Here is a 17,750-nt window from a genome sequence, read left to right as displayed (position 1 = left end):
CCAGTGAGGCATATCCAGTTTAACCCAGGGAAAGCCCATAGAACTATCTGCCCAGGACTGCCTCTGAACACCAGAAAGAGACAAGAAAAACTAATCCTCCACATTCAGAGATGACAAACTCCACAGAACCACAGAAGCCCCAAAATACCAAGAAAAATAAGAAGAAAGGGGCGACTTTGGACACATTCTATGGAGCCAAAATACAAAATACAGAGCAGACAGAAGATAATATAAAAGAAAATGCTCCAAAACCTTCCAAAGGAAATGGAAACTCTCCACAAACCTATGAAGAATTTGAATCAGAAATGACCAAAAAGATGGAAGCCTTCTGGGAGGAAAAGTTGGAAATAATGCAAAAGAAATTCACGCATCTACAAAACCAGTTTGACCAAACTGTAAAAGAAAACCAGGCTTTAAAGGCCAGAATCAGGCAGCTGGAAGACAACGATCGTGTAAAAGAGCAAGAATCAATAAAGCAAAGCCAAAATACCAAGAAATTAGAAGAGAACATAAAATATCTCACCGACAAGGTGATAGATCTGGAAAATAGGGGGAGAAGGGATAATTTAAGAATAATTGGACTCCCAGATAAGCCAGAAATAAACACCAAACTGGACATGGTGATACAAGATATAATCAAAGAAAATTGCCCAGAGATTCTAGAACAAGGGGGCAATACAGCCACTGACAGAGCTCACAGAACACCTTCTACACTAAACCCCCAAAAGACAACTCCCAGGAATGTAATTGCCAAATTCCAAAGCTATCAAACAAAAGAAAAAATCCTACAGGAAGCCAGAAAAAGACAATTTAGATATAAAGGAATGCCAATCAGGGTCACCCAAGACCTTGCAAGTTCTACTCTGAATGATCGTAAGGCATGGAACATGATCTTCAGAAAGGCAAGAGAGCTGGGTCTCCAACCAAGAATCAGCTACCCAGCAAAACTGACTATATACTTCCAAGGGAAAGTATGGGCATTCAACAAAATAGAAGACTTCCAACTTTTTGCAAAGAAAAGACCAGAGCTCTGTGGAAAGTTTGATACCGAAAATCAAAGAGCAAGGAATACCTGAAAAGGTAAATATTAAGGAAAGGGGAAAATGTTATCTTCTTCTTTTACTCAAACTCTCTTCTATAAGGACTACATTTATATCAACCTATGTATACTAACATGTGGGGAAAATGTAATGTATAAATAGGGGGTAAAGAAAGACCAAATAGAATAATCATTCTCACACAAAGATTCACATGGGAAGGGGAGGGGAAGAAAACTCCTATAAGAAGGAGAGGAAGAGAGGGGGGGGGGGTTACTTAAACCTCAATCTCAGGGAAAGCAGCTCTGAGAGGGAAAAACCTCCAGATCCATTGGGATCTTGAATTCTATCTTACTCAACAAGGGTAAGGAGAAGGGAAAACCAAGGGGGGGAGGGGGAGAGGGAGAACAAAAAGGGAGGGTAAGAGAGGGGGGAGGGGGAGGGAACAAAAAGGGAGGGACTAAAAAGGGAAACATCAAGGGAGGGGACAAGGGGGACTGTTTCAAAGTAAATCACTGGACTAAAAGGTAGAGCCGAAGAAGAAAAGGTTAGAATTAGGGAAGGCAATCAAAATGCCAGGGAGTCCACAAATGACAATCATAACTTTGAACGTGAATGGGATGAACTCACCCATAAAACGTAGACGAATAGCAGAATGGATTAGAATCCAAAACCCTACCATATGTTGTCTTCAAGAAACACACATGAGGCGGGTTGACACCCACAAGGTCAGAATTAAAGGATGGAGTAAGACCTTCTGGGCTTCAACTGATAGAAAGAAGGCAGGAGTGGTAATCATGATATCTGATAAAGCCAATGCAAAAATAGACCTGATCAAAAGGGATAGGGAAGGTAATTATATTTTGTTAAAAGGGACTATAGACAATGAGGAAATATCATTAATCAATATGTATGCACCAAACAATATAGCACCCAAATTTCTAATGGAGAAACTAGGAGAATTGAAGGAAGAAATAGACAATAAAACCATACTAGTGGGAGACTTAAACCAACCATTATCAAATTTAGATAAATCAAATCAAAAAATAAATAAGAAAGAGGTAAAAGAAGTGAATGAAATCTTAGAAAAATTAGAATTAATAGACATATGGAGAAAAATAAATAGGGATAAAAAGGAATACACCTTCTTCTCAGCACCACATGGCACATTCACAAAAATTGACCATACATTAGGTCACAGAAACATAGCACACAAATGCAGAAAAGCAGAAATAATGAATGCAGCCTTCTCAGATCACAAGGCAATAAAAATAATGATTAGTAATGGTACATGGAAAACCAAATCTAAAACCAATTGGAAATTAAACAATATGATACTCCAAAACCGTTTAGTTAAAGAAGAAATCATAGAAACAATTAATAATTTCATCGAGGAAAATGACAATGGCGAAACATCCTTCCAAACCTTTTGGGATGCAGCCAAAGCGGTAATCAGAGGTAAATTCATATCCCTGAATGCTTATATTAACAAACAAGGGAGAGCAGAGATCAATCAATTGGAAATGCAAATGAAAAAACTGGAAAGCGATCAAATTAAAAACCCCCAGCAGAAAACCAAATTAGAAATCCTAAAAATTAAGGGAGAAATTAATAAAATCGAAAGTGATAGAACTATTGATTTAATAAATGAGACAAGAAGCTGGTACTTTGAAAAAACAAACAAAATAGACAAGGTACTGGTCAATCTAGTTAAAAAAAGGAAGGAAGAAAAGCAAATTCACAGCATTAAAGATGAAAAGGGGGACAGCACCTCCAATGAGGAGGAAATTAAGGCAATCATTAGAAATTACTTTGCCCAATTATATGGCAATAAATACACCAATTTAGGAGAAATGGATGAATATATACAAAAATACAAACTGCCTAGACTAACAGAAGAGGAAATAGAATTCCTAAATAATCCCATATCAGAAATTGAAATCCAACAAGCCATCAAAGAACTTCCTAAGAAAAAGTCCCCAGGGCCTGATGGATTCACCTGTGAATTCTATCAAACATTCAGAGAACAGTTAATCCCAATACTATACAAACTATTTGACATAATAAGCAAAGAGGGAGTTCTACCAAACTCCTTTTACGACACAAACATGGTACTGATTCCAAAACCAGGCAGGTCAAAAACAGAGAAAGAAAACTATAGGCCAATCTCCCTAATGAATATAGATGCAAAAATCTTAAATAGGATACTAGCAAAAAGACTCCAGCAAGTGATCAGAAGGATCATTCACCATGATCAAGTAGGATTCATACCAGGGATGCAGGGCTGGTTCAACATTAGGAAAACCATCCACATAATTGACCACATCAACAAGCAAACTAGCAAGAATCACATGATTATTTCAATAGATGCAGAAAAAGCCTTTGATAAAATACAACACCCATTCCTATTAAAAACACTAGAAAGCATAGGAATAGAAGGGTCATTCCTAAAAATAATAAACAGTATATATCTAAAACCAACAGCTAATATCATCTGCAATGGGGATAAACTAGATGCATTCCCAATAAGATCAGGAGTGAAACAAGGATGCCCATTATCACCTCTACTATTTGACATTGTACTAGAAACACTAGCAGTAGCAATTAGAGAAGATAAAGGAATTGAAGGCATCAAAATAGGCAAGGAGGAGACCAAGTTATCACTCTTTGCGGATGACATGATGGTCTACTTAAAGAATCCTAGAGACTCAACCAAAAAGCTAATTGAAATAATCAACAACTTTAGCAAAGTTGCAGGATACAAAATAAACCCACATAAATCATCAGCTTTTCTATATATCTCCAACACAGCTCAGCAGCAAGAACTAGAAAGAGAAATCCCATTCAAAATCACCTTAGACAAAATAAAATACCTAGGAATCTACCTCCCAAGACAAACACAGGCACTATATGAACACAACTACAAAACACTCGCCACACAACTAAAACTAGACTTGAACAAATGGAAAAACATTAACTGCTCATGGATAGGACGAGCCAATATAATAAAAATGACCATCCTACCCAAACTTATTTATCTATTTAGTGCCATACCCATTGAACTACCAAAATACTTCTTCACTGATTTAGAAAAAACCATAACAAAGTTCATTTGGAAGAACAAAAGATCAAGGATATCCAGGGAAATAATGAAAAAAAACACATATGATGGGGGCCTTGCAGTCCCTGACCTAAAACTATATTACAAAGCAGCAGTCATCAAAACAATTTGGTACTGGCTAAGAAATAGAAAGGAAGATCAGTGGAATAGACTGGGGGAAAGCGACCTCAGCAAGACAGTATACGATAAACCCAAAGATCCCAGCTTTTGGGACAAAAATCCACTATTTCATAAAAACTGCTGGGAAAATTGGAAGACAGTGTGGGAGAGACTAGGAATAGATCAACACCTCACACCCTACACCAAGATAAATTCAAAATGGGTGAGTGACTTAAACATAAAGAAGGAAACCATAAGTAAATTGGGTAAACACAGAATAGTATACATGTCAGACCTTTGGGAGGGGAAAGGCTTTAAAACCAAGCAAGATATAGAAAGAATCACAAAATGTAAAATAAATAATTTTGACTACATCAAACTAAAAAGCTTTTGTACAAACAAAACCAATATAACTAAAATCAGAAGGGAAACAACAAATTGGGAAAAAATCTTCATAGAAACCTCTGACAAAGGTTTAATTACTCATATTTATAAAGAGCTAAATCAATTGTACACAAAATCAAGCCATTCTCCAATTGATAAATGGGCAAGGGAAATGGATAGGCAGTTCTCAGATAAAGAAATCAAAACTATTAACAAGCACATGAAGAAGTGTTCTACATCTCTTATAATCAGAGAGATGCAAATCAAAACAACTCTGAGGTATCACCTCACACCTAGCAGATTGGCTAACATAACAGCAAAGGAAAGTAATGAATGCTGGAGGGGATGTGGCAAAGTAGGGACATTAATTCATTGCTGGTGGAGTTGTGAACTGATCCAACCATTCTGGAGGGCAATTTGGAACTATGCCCAAAGGGCGACAAAAGAATATCTACCCTTTGACCCAGCCATAGCACTGCTGGGTCTGTACCCCAAAGAGATAATGGACACAAAGACTTGTACAAAAATATTCATAGCTGCGCTCTTTGTGGTGGCCCAAAACTGGAAAATGAGGGGATGCCCATCAATTGGGGAATGGCTGAACAAACTGTGGTATATGTTGGTGATGGAGTACTATTGCGCTAAAAGGAATAATAAAGTGGAGAAGTTCCATGGAGACTGGAACAACCTCCAGGAAGTGATGCAGAGCGAGAGGAGCAGAACCAGGAGAACATTGTACACAGAGACAAACACACTGTGGTATCATCGAACGTAATGGACTTCTCCATTAGTGGTGGTGTAATGTCCCTGAACAACTTGCAGGGACCCAGGAGAAAAAAACACCATTCATAAGCAAAGGATAAACTATGGGAGTGGAAACACCGAGAAAAAGCAACTGCCTGAATACAAAGATTGAGGGGACATGACAGAGGATAGACTCTAAATGAACACTCTAATGCAAATACTATCAACAAAGCAATGGGTTCAAATCAAGAAAACATCTAATGCCCAGTGGACTTACGCGTCGGCTATGGGGGGTTGGGGGGGGGAGGAAAAGAAAATGATCTATGTCTTTAACGAATAATGCTTGGAATTGACCAAATAAAATATATTTAAAAAAAAAAAAATAAATAAATATCTACTAAGTAAAAAAAAAAAAAAAAAAAAAAAAAAAAAAGAGATGAGTTGCATCTTTATTTTTGTTCATCATTAAACTGATCATAGTTCTAAAGTCTTTCAAGTTTGTTTTATTCTATTATTCTATACTATTATCATTGAACAAACTGTTCCAGTTCTCACTTCAATATTTTTTGTCTATTTTTGTGTCTACATAGCTCCTTTCTTTGATTTCTTTGGCAAACAGATTTAATCGTACATTAGCTTAACCAAAGGTGATACCTAGTATAATGCCTTCTGATGTAGTTCCAAATTGTTTACCAGAATGGCTGGTTCAAATCATAGCTCTACCAACAGTTTTGATGTGGCTGATTTCCCACAGCAACTTTAACATTTGTCATTTTCCCCTTCTTTGTGAAAATCATAATTATGAATGACAAAATTATTTTAATGCAAAGTATATCTTTCTATAATTATATATGTATATACTTATTAGTGATATTTTCAAAATGATTATTGAATTCTTGGATTTTTTTCTTAAGACTCATTTATAACTTTTTGTTCATTTATTAGAGAATGGCTCTTGGTTTTATACATATGAGTATCTGTATAGTTTGTGTATACATATATATATATATATTAAGTATATATATATTTCAGTTGATTTCTCATATGTTTTGGAAATTAGGCCTTTACAGAGGTTCTTGTTGCAAAGATTTTCCCCTGTCACTTAGTTGATTCTATTTTTTATTACATTAGGTTTATTTGTGCAAACCCCCTTAATTTTATATTATCAACATGATTTGTTATATAATCAAACCTGCAATTCTGGCATTACTCCTAGCTTGATCATATTGTATATTTTTTCATATTAATATGTGATTGTAGCTTATTTGCCAACATTTTACTTAAAATGCTTACATTATATGAAACTATACCTAAAGGGCTATTAAACCCTGCATATCATTACTAGGTCTATACCCAAAAGAAATTTAAAAAAAGAACTTATATGTATAAAGATATTTATAGTAGCTCTTTTTTTTTTGGTGCCAAAGAATGGAAAATTGAGGAGATACCCATCAATTGGAAAATGGTTATGCAAGTTGTTGTATATGATTGTGATAGAATGATAGTGAACTATAAGAAATGTAAGATGCTTTCAGAAAAACCTGGAAAGATTTAAATAAACTGATGCATGAAGTGAAATGAACAGAACCAGGAGAACATTGTATATAATAATAACAATATTCTATAATGATCAACTGTGAATGACTTAGCTATTTTCAGGAATACAATGATGTAAGATAATTTGAAAGGACTTCTAATGACAAATGCTATCCACCTTCCATAGAAAGAACTGATGGAAACTGAATGCAGATCAAAGCATACTTTTTTCAAAACTTTATTTTTCTTAACCTTTTTTTGGTCTATGTTTTCTTTCACAGCATTACTAACATGGGAATATGTTTTTCATGATTGCACATGAATAAACTATATAAAATTGCTTGCTTTCTCAGCAAGGGGGATGGAAGGAGAGAATTTGGAACTCAAGATTTTGAAAAATGAATGTTGAAAATTGTTTTTGCCTGTAATTGGAAAATATTAAAATATTAAAAATGTTAATATCAATATTCATTAGGATTTGTTTTGCAGTTTTCTTTCTCTACTTTATCTCTCCATGGCTTTGCTTTAAATACCACATTTATATCATAGAAAAATATTGGAAGCTTGTCTTTTCTTATTATTATAAACGATTTATGAATGTTTCATATAATTCATTTGTGTCCATTTGGTCTTGAATTTTTATTCCATTGGGAATTCATTTATTGCTTGCTTAATCTCCCTTCCCCCCCATATTAGGTTATTAGTCAATAAATAGTATGCTAACAAAAATTTATGTGTACACTACTATGCCAAGCACTGTGTTAAGCACTCAGATAAAAAAAGCAAAAGGCAGTTCCTGCCCTCAAAAAGCTCATAATTTAACAGGGTAAGATAACAACAAGAAAACAAGTATATGCAAATAAGCTATATACAAGATAAATTAAGAAGTAATTTTAAGAAAGGCAAGGTACTAAAATTAGGAAGGACTGGGGAAAACTTTTGGTAAAAGATGAGATTTAAGTTGGTACTTAAAGGAATCCAGGGAGGTTGTTAGTAAAGGCCAGAGGGTGCAGAGACAGATAGAAACTGTGTGGAGGAATAAGGTATAAGTTAGAGTAAGGAAAAGTGGAACAAGGCCAGGTTATGAAGGTCTTTGAATGTCAGAGGATTAAAAAAAAAGCTAACATTTCTGTAGTGCTTACTATGATCCAGTTAGTGAGCTAAGTGCTTTACAAACCCAAGGGGAACTTAGAATCCTCATGTTTAAAATGCAAGTACTGGTACTATTGTCCCATAAATATGGCACGTAGATATTCCATAAAATTCCTTTTAGCTCTAAATTCTGTGCTCTTATAAATTCACTCTCAGGACCACACTCATTAAATTGTATCTTCTCCACTTGTGGAAACATTCACCATAAACAAAGTTGCTGCTGTTGTTGCTTCTCCAACAATTTCAACAACTAAAAATGTCTTCATGGACCCATATGAGACTTGAGACCCAACTCTATTTAGTTAAAATCAACAAGCATTGCTCACATTTTGCAAGTGACTACTATGTCCAGGCGCCATGCTAGGCACTGAGAATTCGATGCTTTTAAAGAGAAAAATAAAAACTATATAGGTCTAGGGCTAACTCTCAAGTACTTTACCTCTTAACTAAATATTTATTCATCTTTGAGTTGTCCAAGGATGTGAGACAAACTAGATAGAGTTGCAGAGAGACTCGGAGGACTTCCCTTCTTTCTCACTGGATAGGTCCCTGGAGTCATTCTGGGAAGTTGGTCCAGCCAGGAGCCTGGGAGTTCAGGGGGAGCCTTAGAGATGACTTTCTATGACCTCAGAGGTGGGAGGGATGGGCCAGAGCTTCCATGTATTGTGAGAGGGAGGAAAAAGAACCCCAACCCATAACTGGCTCATTGGAACCAAGGAGGAGAGACAAGGATGATGTTCCCAACCACCCCTCAGCTCAGGCTGGGAATGGAATAGGAAGAGCCCAATAATTTGGATTTGGGGAACTCCTGGCTCAGTGATATCCATGCTAAACATTGACCTTTCCACATATCTGCTAGCAATAAAGAGTTTGTAAAACCTGTCAACTTTCTCTATCAGTTACTAGGAAAAAAATAGAAGTCTGTAGGACCAACAAGAGGAAAAGGCATCTTTGCTGGAAATACAGCATCTTCTCTCCTAATCTAGAAATATATCTTTTGCTTCCCCTTCACGGCTATTCCTACCAATGTGGAGACCTCAGGGAAAGATATAACTCTCTGCTGATGGATTCAATGAGTACTTCTCTCCCCCAGCTAGAGGACAAGCATTTCTGGGCCATCTCATACCATCTTTCTGATTCTGATCAGGATAAACATGATATTCTGGTCCTGGATGACCTAACTCTAGTAGATTTGGCCACTGTCCTAATGGCACTAGAAGAGAGGACTCTATCATAGATCCAGGAGATTCCTCATTTGATCCTCATACTGACTGAGAAATAGATGCTATTTTTAAACCCCATTTTAAAACTGAGGAAACTGAAGCAAACAGAGAATAAGTAACTTGCCTACAGTTAAACAAATCTAGTAAGTGTCTATAGTAGAATTTTAACCCAGTTTCAAATTCATGATTCTAGGTCTTTATCCACTCCACCATCTAATTTCCTTTATTATTTAAAAAATTTAATTCCTTCTTGTGGTAATCTCCATATTCTATATTTTTGTAAGTATTCACCTGTTTTCTCTAACAAATTTTATTAGCAGAGAGTTGGGCAAACTAGTTTCTAATAAATTCTTTCATTTCCTCTTCAAAACATTGTGAATTTTCTTTTTGATATGATCAATTTGGTTTTCTTCTCTTTTCAAATATGATTAGCCAACTGTTTATTTTGTTAGTTTCTAAAACTGTTTCTAGTTTTATTTATAAATTCAATAGTCATTTTTGCTTTCTACTGAACTAATTTCATCTTTTCCATCATTTCCATTTTGTTATTTAATTAGGTCTTTTTATTTCATTTTTGTTGCTCATTTTTTTAAATTTGAATATAAAAATTAATTGATTTGTTCCTTCTTTTGCTCATGAAAATTTTAGAGATGTAAATGTTTACCTCAGAACTACTTTCACTGTGTCCTCTAAATTTTCATACATTTCATTATTGAATATTATGTTATCTTCTTTGATTAAAATTTGTTCTGTTTTTACAATGTGTTTGATGCTCTAGATATTTAGAATTGTAAACTGCTTATAGTCTAAAGGGGCTTCTTAGATCCACTTTCTTTCCCCCTAATTTGTCCTTCATACTGCTAGCCAGATTAACCATTTTTACATTTATTCTCTGTTCACAATCCTTAAATATAGTTTCCTGCCTCCTACAGGGTAGAACCCAAACTCTTATACAGCATTGAAGGCTCTCCACAGACTAGCATCACCCTAGATTTTTAGTCTTATCTCATTATACTACTCCACTCACCCTATATGCCAATCAATTAAATTACTCTTGTACCTGAACAGAATCTATACTTTTTATTCTGTGTGCCTTTGTTCACATACTATTCCAAAAGCCCATAATATCCCAGTTATCCTTTATCTGTGGGGTTATTACCCATTCAATTAAAATACAATTTGCAAAGTCTTAATCGATGCCCCACCCACAATATTATCAGTCTTTTCCCCTTTTAATCTCACCAGGCAAATTGTTTTACACCATTCTATTGCACTTATTATGCACTACTATGGATTGTAATTTATGTGACATAGTCCTAGGGATGTGCTGGTAAATGATAAACAACTGGATCTCCTGGGGAAAAAACATACATATGACATACTTTAAAATTTAATCGACATTATTAACAACACTTTCCAAAGCCTAGGCAAACAATGAAATAATAAATCAAGTTCTTTTTTGTATAGTATCTGTCTATTTCCAAAATATAAATGTTCACACTCCAAATTTAATAATTAACTCTTGTAAGATGGTGTGCATTGGCTTCAACATGCCCCTGTTTATTCTTCTGTTAGAATGTCAGTTTCTATAAAATATTCAATCCTATAAACCCGAACATCATTTACTCATAGTTTGAATCTTACCTGCCTTTGGCCTCAAGCTCCTTTTTTATTAGCATTTCAAACTTCTGAATTTCATTCAGCACATCCTAAAGAAAATATATACCATTATTTTAGTATATATATTACTCTTTATGCTATATATAATTATGTCTCAAACATATAATATACTATATTATTATATCTAAAAACAAAAGTATTAAACTACCAGCTTAGAATTTATAAAGTGATACAGATATTAGGCTATATTAAGACCTCATTAATTGTTATAATTATGGTCATGGTCAGTTTGAATAAGTAAAAAGTCTAAATTACAGAATTTAAAAAGAAATATTGATTTCTTACTTACAACACAATGTTTGCCTAAGAAGTCACAAGAACCTCCATAATCAATCTCAATCAGTATTCCATCAAGACCAAAATCCAAGGTATAATATTGACATGTGGAACATTTTTGTTGAAAAGTAAGTCCTCTTAAAACCCAATTTACTTATGATGAGAAAAAATACATTTACATTACATTGGTTATTTAATGTATCACCAATTTAATGTAAATATATATTTCCCTTTGTTTTTCACTTAAACATTTTAAATATTTTTCTAAAACCTCATTTGTGCTATATCCTAGAAATTATTTTCACATGTAAGAGGGAAAAAGAAATTGAACTTTGTATTGAAATGAAAACTGAAAAACAAAAGACCCTTCCCACCTAGGTATGGGTGATATATTTTTAATATTACAAAATAAAAAGGGAAATTACTATGAAAGATAGTAAGTTTTAGTGTAGTACATAGCTATAGAATAAGAACATTCATTTCATTGGTTTCTGTCTAACAATAGGCCCAACAACACCAATATTTATATAGCAAATAGTATATGTCGGGTACTATGCTAAGTGCCTTACAATACTATTTCATTTGCTTCTCTGGAATAACCATCTAGAAAAAGGTACTGCTATTATCTCCATTTTATCCCTGAAGAAACTGAGGCAAAGAGGTGATAGGACTTACCCAGGCTTACACAGCTAATAAGTATCTGAGACTACATTTGAACTCAGGTCTTCTTGACTCCTCATCTAGTTGGTCTTTCCACTAAGTCAACTAGTTGTTTCATGGAATATTTCCAGTCCAATAAAGTCTACCAAGAGTAGGGTCAATTCCTTTCATACAAATGTAATTAGTTTCTGCTCACCCAATGTGATGACTGTTACATTGTTAACACTACAATGTTAGGGGCAATTTAGAAAATAATTTCTTATCTCCTCTAGGACTCTAAATCACCATATATATTAAATTACAATATGCTTTTAAAATCTATATTTGGGTAATGTGATATAAAATTACAAAAAATAAAGATCACTAACTTCTTCCTCTTTTTTCTTCATCATCATTTTGTGGCTCTCAATAGATTTCAGAGTACGATTGGGTACTGTTTTGGGAATCTGTAAAATGGCTGCTTGGATTCTAGCCATCATTTCATGTTGTCGTCTTCTTCCCAGGCGCTGCTGTATATTTACATAGAAAGTTAATTTTTTTGTCAGTTATTCAGAAGGATCCTCTATATTTTAGTTAAAATTCACCTATAGAAAATTTCATAGCATGGCTGAAAAAAATTAATTGATGTTCTTTACATATATAATGAATATTCTAAAACATATTTTGTATGATGTGATGAGTTTTCAGAGCAATCTTTAGCAACAGGTAAACTGGGCTTGACAACTTAGTGTCCTCCCATTCCATGATACTTTGTGAAAAATGGTGGTTGGGTTGTCCTGGCAACACTTTGAAGGATAAGAAAGTTGCAGTTTCTACACTGTCATATAATGGGTAAGTGATTATGTATTTTCATCCTGGTGGAACACTGGCAGAAAAACACATCTATTAGAAAGACACGTTTATTTGAAGATTCTGGAAGATTTCCTGCTGAATCCAGGTTAATTAATAAGCCTCTGAAAAATTCAATCATATTTAAACAATGAACTGCATCATTCAAAACCCTGAATATTGGTGATCATTCTTTATATTGAAGGAATAATTATTTTGTGAGAAACAGAATTAGTAGGGCATGGTTAAAAGGAAAAATATATTCTTCAATGAAAGTTAAAGATTTTTTAAAATTACACCCTGGGCTCTCTTCTGTTAACAATCATGGACTTATCTTGATAGAATGCCCAAGATTTTAATACAACATGTAAATTGTGACTCAAATTATTATTGTAACATCAACTCATCAGGCAAAATGTTGGTATTTTAAATAACATTAAAATTCGATTCAATAGAAATGGGTATTTGGGAGAATGTCTTTTTGTGGGGGAGAACCAGTTCCATTTTAGACAGGCTGAATTTGAGATACTTACTAGTCTTCTAGGAGATATTCAACAGGCTAGTGACAACAGGAGACCCTGGTTCAGGAGAGATGTGGGCTGGACACACACAATCACACACATACATATATACATGCATACATACACACACATATAAATATATATATGTAAACATAATATTTACACCCATGAAAGCAGATAAGAAAGGATAAAATACAAATGGAAACAGGAAATGGAACAAAGCCCTTAAGACAGATATACATTAAAGGGATGGGAAATAGATGGTGATATAGCAAAGATGATACAGAAAGATTAGACAGGAGGAAAATCAACATAGAGAAGTGTCATGGAAGCCAAAGGAAGAAAAGAATATCTCATTAGAGAGAACAGCCAGCTGAGACCAGATTTTAGAGAATTCAAGGAGGCTGATGACAAAGAAAAGGCCACTGGATAGAAAAACTTATGGATCCTTTGTAAAATTAAAGATAACAGAGCAGCAGGTTGAAAGTCAAATGGCAAAAGGTATTGGAATGAGAAGTGAGAAAATGGAGGCAGTGAAACTTTTTGTTAGTAGTCATCCAAAAAGTTAGTAATTCATTTGCTATACTAATAATTATACAAGTTTATTTTTCTGCCATCTCCTTTCTACAAAGCTATTTTTTTGGCATTTAGATTTATGTCATAAAGGAACCACAAAAGTTGACTTTTTGAGAAAAATAAGAATTTAAAAGATAAATATTCAATATATAATAAATTTTTATTTTTTTAATAACAATATTCTTTTTTCTCAGAAATACATAAGCCTTACTTTATTGCATTTGCTTTTTCTTACAAAAAATTATGGCTTTAAAATTTACTTAATCTCTCTCTCTCTCTCTCTCTCTCTCTCTCTCTCTCTCTCTTTCTCTCCCTGCCCAGACTTTCTGATAACTCTTTGTTCCTTGATAAAACAGAAGGAGATGCTGAAATAGCATGCTTTTGGAACCTAATTCGTTGCCTTCTTTGTGCTGTATGCATCACAAAGTTTTATGATTATATTTGTCTTTTAAATTTTTTCCTTTGAAGATTCCTTATCATGACAACTACTAACTAGCAGAACTGCATTCATATCATACGTAGTAATTTCTTAGAATTGTAAGCACAAGAATCAAAAGAAAAAGATTTATTTATAATGGAATAGGAATTATAATTTTATGCCTATAGTATACACCTTCCATGTTAACTAGCATCCTGAAATCTCCCTAAAAAGTCTTCAATGATTTCAAATACCATTTTTAAACCCTTCTTTCCATCTTAGAATCAATACTGTGTATTGGTTCCAAGGCAGAAGAGTGGTAAAGGCTAGGCAGTGGGGGTTAAGTGACTTGCCCAGGGTCAAACAGCAAGAAAGCATCTGAGGCCAGGTCTGAACCCAGGATCTCCCACCTCTGGGTCTGGCTCTCAATCCATAGAGGCATCTAGCTGTCCCCCAAATACCACTTTCTTATTTAGTTCTAAAAATGTATATGAGTTCATTAAAGATATCTTAAGGTAATTTTAGGTCTGGCAAGAGGATGTTCAAAGCTAGCATAAAAAGGATGGCATGAGGCTGCTGGGGCAGTTTATAAGGGGGAGCAAAGAGGAATAGACTTTCCACAGAGGAAAGGGGGGAGAGGATGGTGAAGTAAAGCAGGGCAGATTGCACAAAAGCATGAGGGAATCCTGACAGTCCCTAGCCACATTTTCTTTCTGTCTCAGTGGTCCTTTTTAACCTTTTGCACTGTTAATGATGGTAGGACCCATGCTTCCATGAATGGTGGTAGCTCTTAAGATCATAGTGGCAGGCTCTGTCAATATATACAGGAGGAATTCTCCTCATCCCCTCTAGAAAACAGCTCTTAGAAAAGACTTCCAGAAGGGCTGAGAAGATGACACTTAATAAGGTATTCAGGAAATGTAGCTTTGCATGTTGCTGCTCATATCAAGTACACTATAGGCAGAAAATTATAATTGGCCCCTTTGCGATCTCTTTTGATTTTATCGCATCAAATTCCTGAAAAATACTATTTCAAAGAACCTTTTCAAGATCTTGAATTCTTTGTTCTTCCTGGAACTTTTCAAATTTTCGGATATTTTGAAAATGAACACGAGCAATTTTTTCTTCCATTTTTTTATACTTTGCTTCAAACTTTTCTGAAACCCGACTTAGATTCAAATCAGTTTGCCGAGGCACCAGGTTCTTAAGTCTCTAAATAAAGAAAGCATTTCCAAAGATGCTGGAGTTAGAAATTAATAGGCTCATTTGTCTTTTAAACTACAATTCACAACAAAAATTAAAAATAAAAAGCAATGAATAATTTGAATATATTTTTAAAATAATTTAGTCACAAAATATCTTTGAAAATGTTAGTTATATATTCAAAGGAAAATGTAAAAATTTGGAATTAAAAATAAAGACAAAAGCTAGAACTTTCATAAAATAATCTACCATTTACACATATAGCTAATTATTTTACCCTGAGTTTGATCTTTGCCATAAAAAGTAATTTTAAAGTACCAATTTTATTTTGATAAACACCTGAAAAATGCACACACAAACACACATACACAAAATAAGCAAATTCTCTTTAACTTACAATTCAAATCACTCTCTGGAAACTAGGAGATGGTTGCACATTAGCTCCTTAAGTGACTAGATTGTCAGTATATGCACTGGAAAGTAACCTATCTTATATAGAAACAGATGGTGTGACAATGAAGCCAAGAAAGTATTTTAGAGTTGGAGGGAAACTTAGAAACCATCTAGGTCAACATCCCTTATGTGATCAGGAGTACATGACTAATAACTAGAAGAGCCAATACTTTTGCTTCTTGATTCTCCTGATACGATGGACCACTGATGATACCATACTGACATCTCCCCAAGGAATCTGACTGAATGTTTTTAACTTCTATATCAAAATGTCTAAATCTGAGCAAGTGATATAAACCTTCCAAAAGCGCTATTTTGGGACAGGTAGAAAAGTATGAAGTATATTAAAGGAAAAGTGGAAAGACCAACCTAGCTGTAGTTAAATAAAGGGAGGAACATTAGTACATGAAATCCAAATGGTAAGTTGAGACCAGAAGGTAAAAGGCATTGAATGTAGTGTCGTATAGGATGAGAGTTAGATTTAGAATCAGAGGACCCATATTTGAATCTCAGCTGTCACACTGTTTAACAACCCTGCCCCTCAGTTTGTTTTTCATCTTTAACATTAGTTGATGGTACCAGATGACTTAAGGTCTATCTACCTCTAAGTCATAGGGTCAGAGATTCTGTTACATTAAAAAGTTTGCATTTTTCCCATAGTTAAGGTATGGGACAGATTGATGTGAGTCCATGAAAGCGATAGCATGAGATTCTCCTGGCAACAATGTACAGGGTGAGTTGGAGGGAAGACGGAGACTCCTGTAGTGAAACAGGAAATGATAAATGCCTCAAACAGGGGGATGGCAGGGAAAAGATGAAACACATTAGGAGAGTCTTAGATCAGAAGAATCAAATGGAGGATAATGGAGAAACCAGAGCATTAGGATTCAGAAGGCTTCAATTTTAATTCTGGGTCTATAGTTTACTTGCAGTATGATCTTAGAGAAATAACTTCAGCTCTTGGCTTCACCTTCCTTCTTTGTCAAAGGAGAGAAATATACTGAATTTATCTGTAAGGTCTTTACTAGGACCTCTAATACTGAATGATATTGTGCTTTGGTAAATGATGGATAAGGGAGAACTACCAAAGAGGGAGGGAGGAAGGGAGGGGAGAATAAAGGAAAGAAGGATGGAAGGAAGGGAGGAAGGAAGGGAGGAAGGAAGGAAGGAAGGAAGGAAGGAAGGAAGGAAGGGAGGAAGGAAGGAAGGAAGGAAGGAAGGAAGGAAGGAAGGAAGGAAGGAAAGAAGGAAGGAAGAGAGGGAGGGAGGGAGGGAGGAAGGAAGGAAGGAAGGAAGGAAGGAAGGAAGGAAGGAAAGAAGGAAGGAAGAGAGGGAGGGAGGGAGGGAGGAAGGAAGGAAGGAAGGAAGGAAGGAAGGAAGGAAGGAAGGAAGGAAGGAAGGAAGGAAGAGAGGGAGGGAGGGAGGGAGGGAGGAAGGAAGGGAGGAAGGAAGGAAGGAAGGAAGGAAGGAAGGAAGGAAGGAAGGAAGGAAGGAAGGAAGGAAGGAACGAAGGAACGAAGGAACGAAGGAAGGAAGGAAGGGAGGAAGGAATACTATATTAAGTGTGTACTACATGCCAGTTACTATGCCTTTTGCTGTTTTTGTTTTTTCTAAGAGGCACAATGGATAGAGAGTCAGACCTGGAGTCAGGAAGGACCCATTTTCCTGAGTTAAAATATGATTTCAGATGCTTACCAGCTGGGTGACCCTGGGCAAGTTACTTAATTCTATCAATTCCTCATCTATAAAATGTGCTGGAGAAGAAAATGGCAAACCACTCCAGTATCTTTGCCAAGAAAATGGGAAATGGAGTGATAAAGAGTAAGACACAATTACAAT

The 17,750-nt window shown here is 35.1% G+C and overlaps 1 protein-coding gene across 1 annotated transcript in view; it reads right to left on the bottom strand.

Moving 5' to 3' along the window:
- LOC130458498 (sperm flagellar protein 2-like) overlaps positions 1–17,750 on the bottom strand; it is a 92,118-nt gene that overhangs the window by 52,945 nt on the left and 21,423 nt on the right. The window contains exons 4-6 of the mRNA XM_056824546.1: positions 15,297–15,467; positions 12,281–12,421; positions 10,941–11,005 (exon numbers count right to left, since the gene is read on the bottom strand). Coding sequence (XP_056680524.1) covers positions 10,941–11,005; positions 12,281–12,421; positions 15,297–15,467 — 377 coding nt within the window. The remainder of the gene's footprint in view (positions 1–10,940; positions 11,006–12,280; positions 12,422–15,296; positions 15,468–17,750) is intronic.

This window comes from Monodelphis domestica, chromosome 3 (assembly GCF_027887165.1).
Source record: "Monodelphis domestica isolate mMonDom1 chromosome 3, mMonDom1.pri, whole genome shotgun sequence".
In the NCBI taxonomy this organism is placed as follows: domain Eukaryota; kingdom Metazoa; phylum Chordata; class Mammalia; order Didelphimorphia; family Didelphidae; genus Monodelphis; species Monodelphis domestica.
This window is presented reverse-complemented; position numbering and strand designations above follow the sequence as displayed.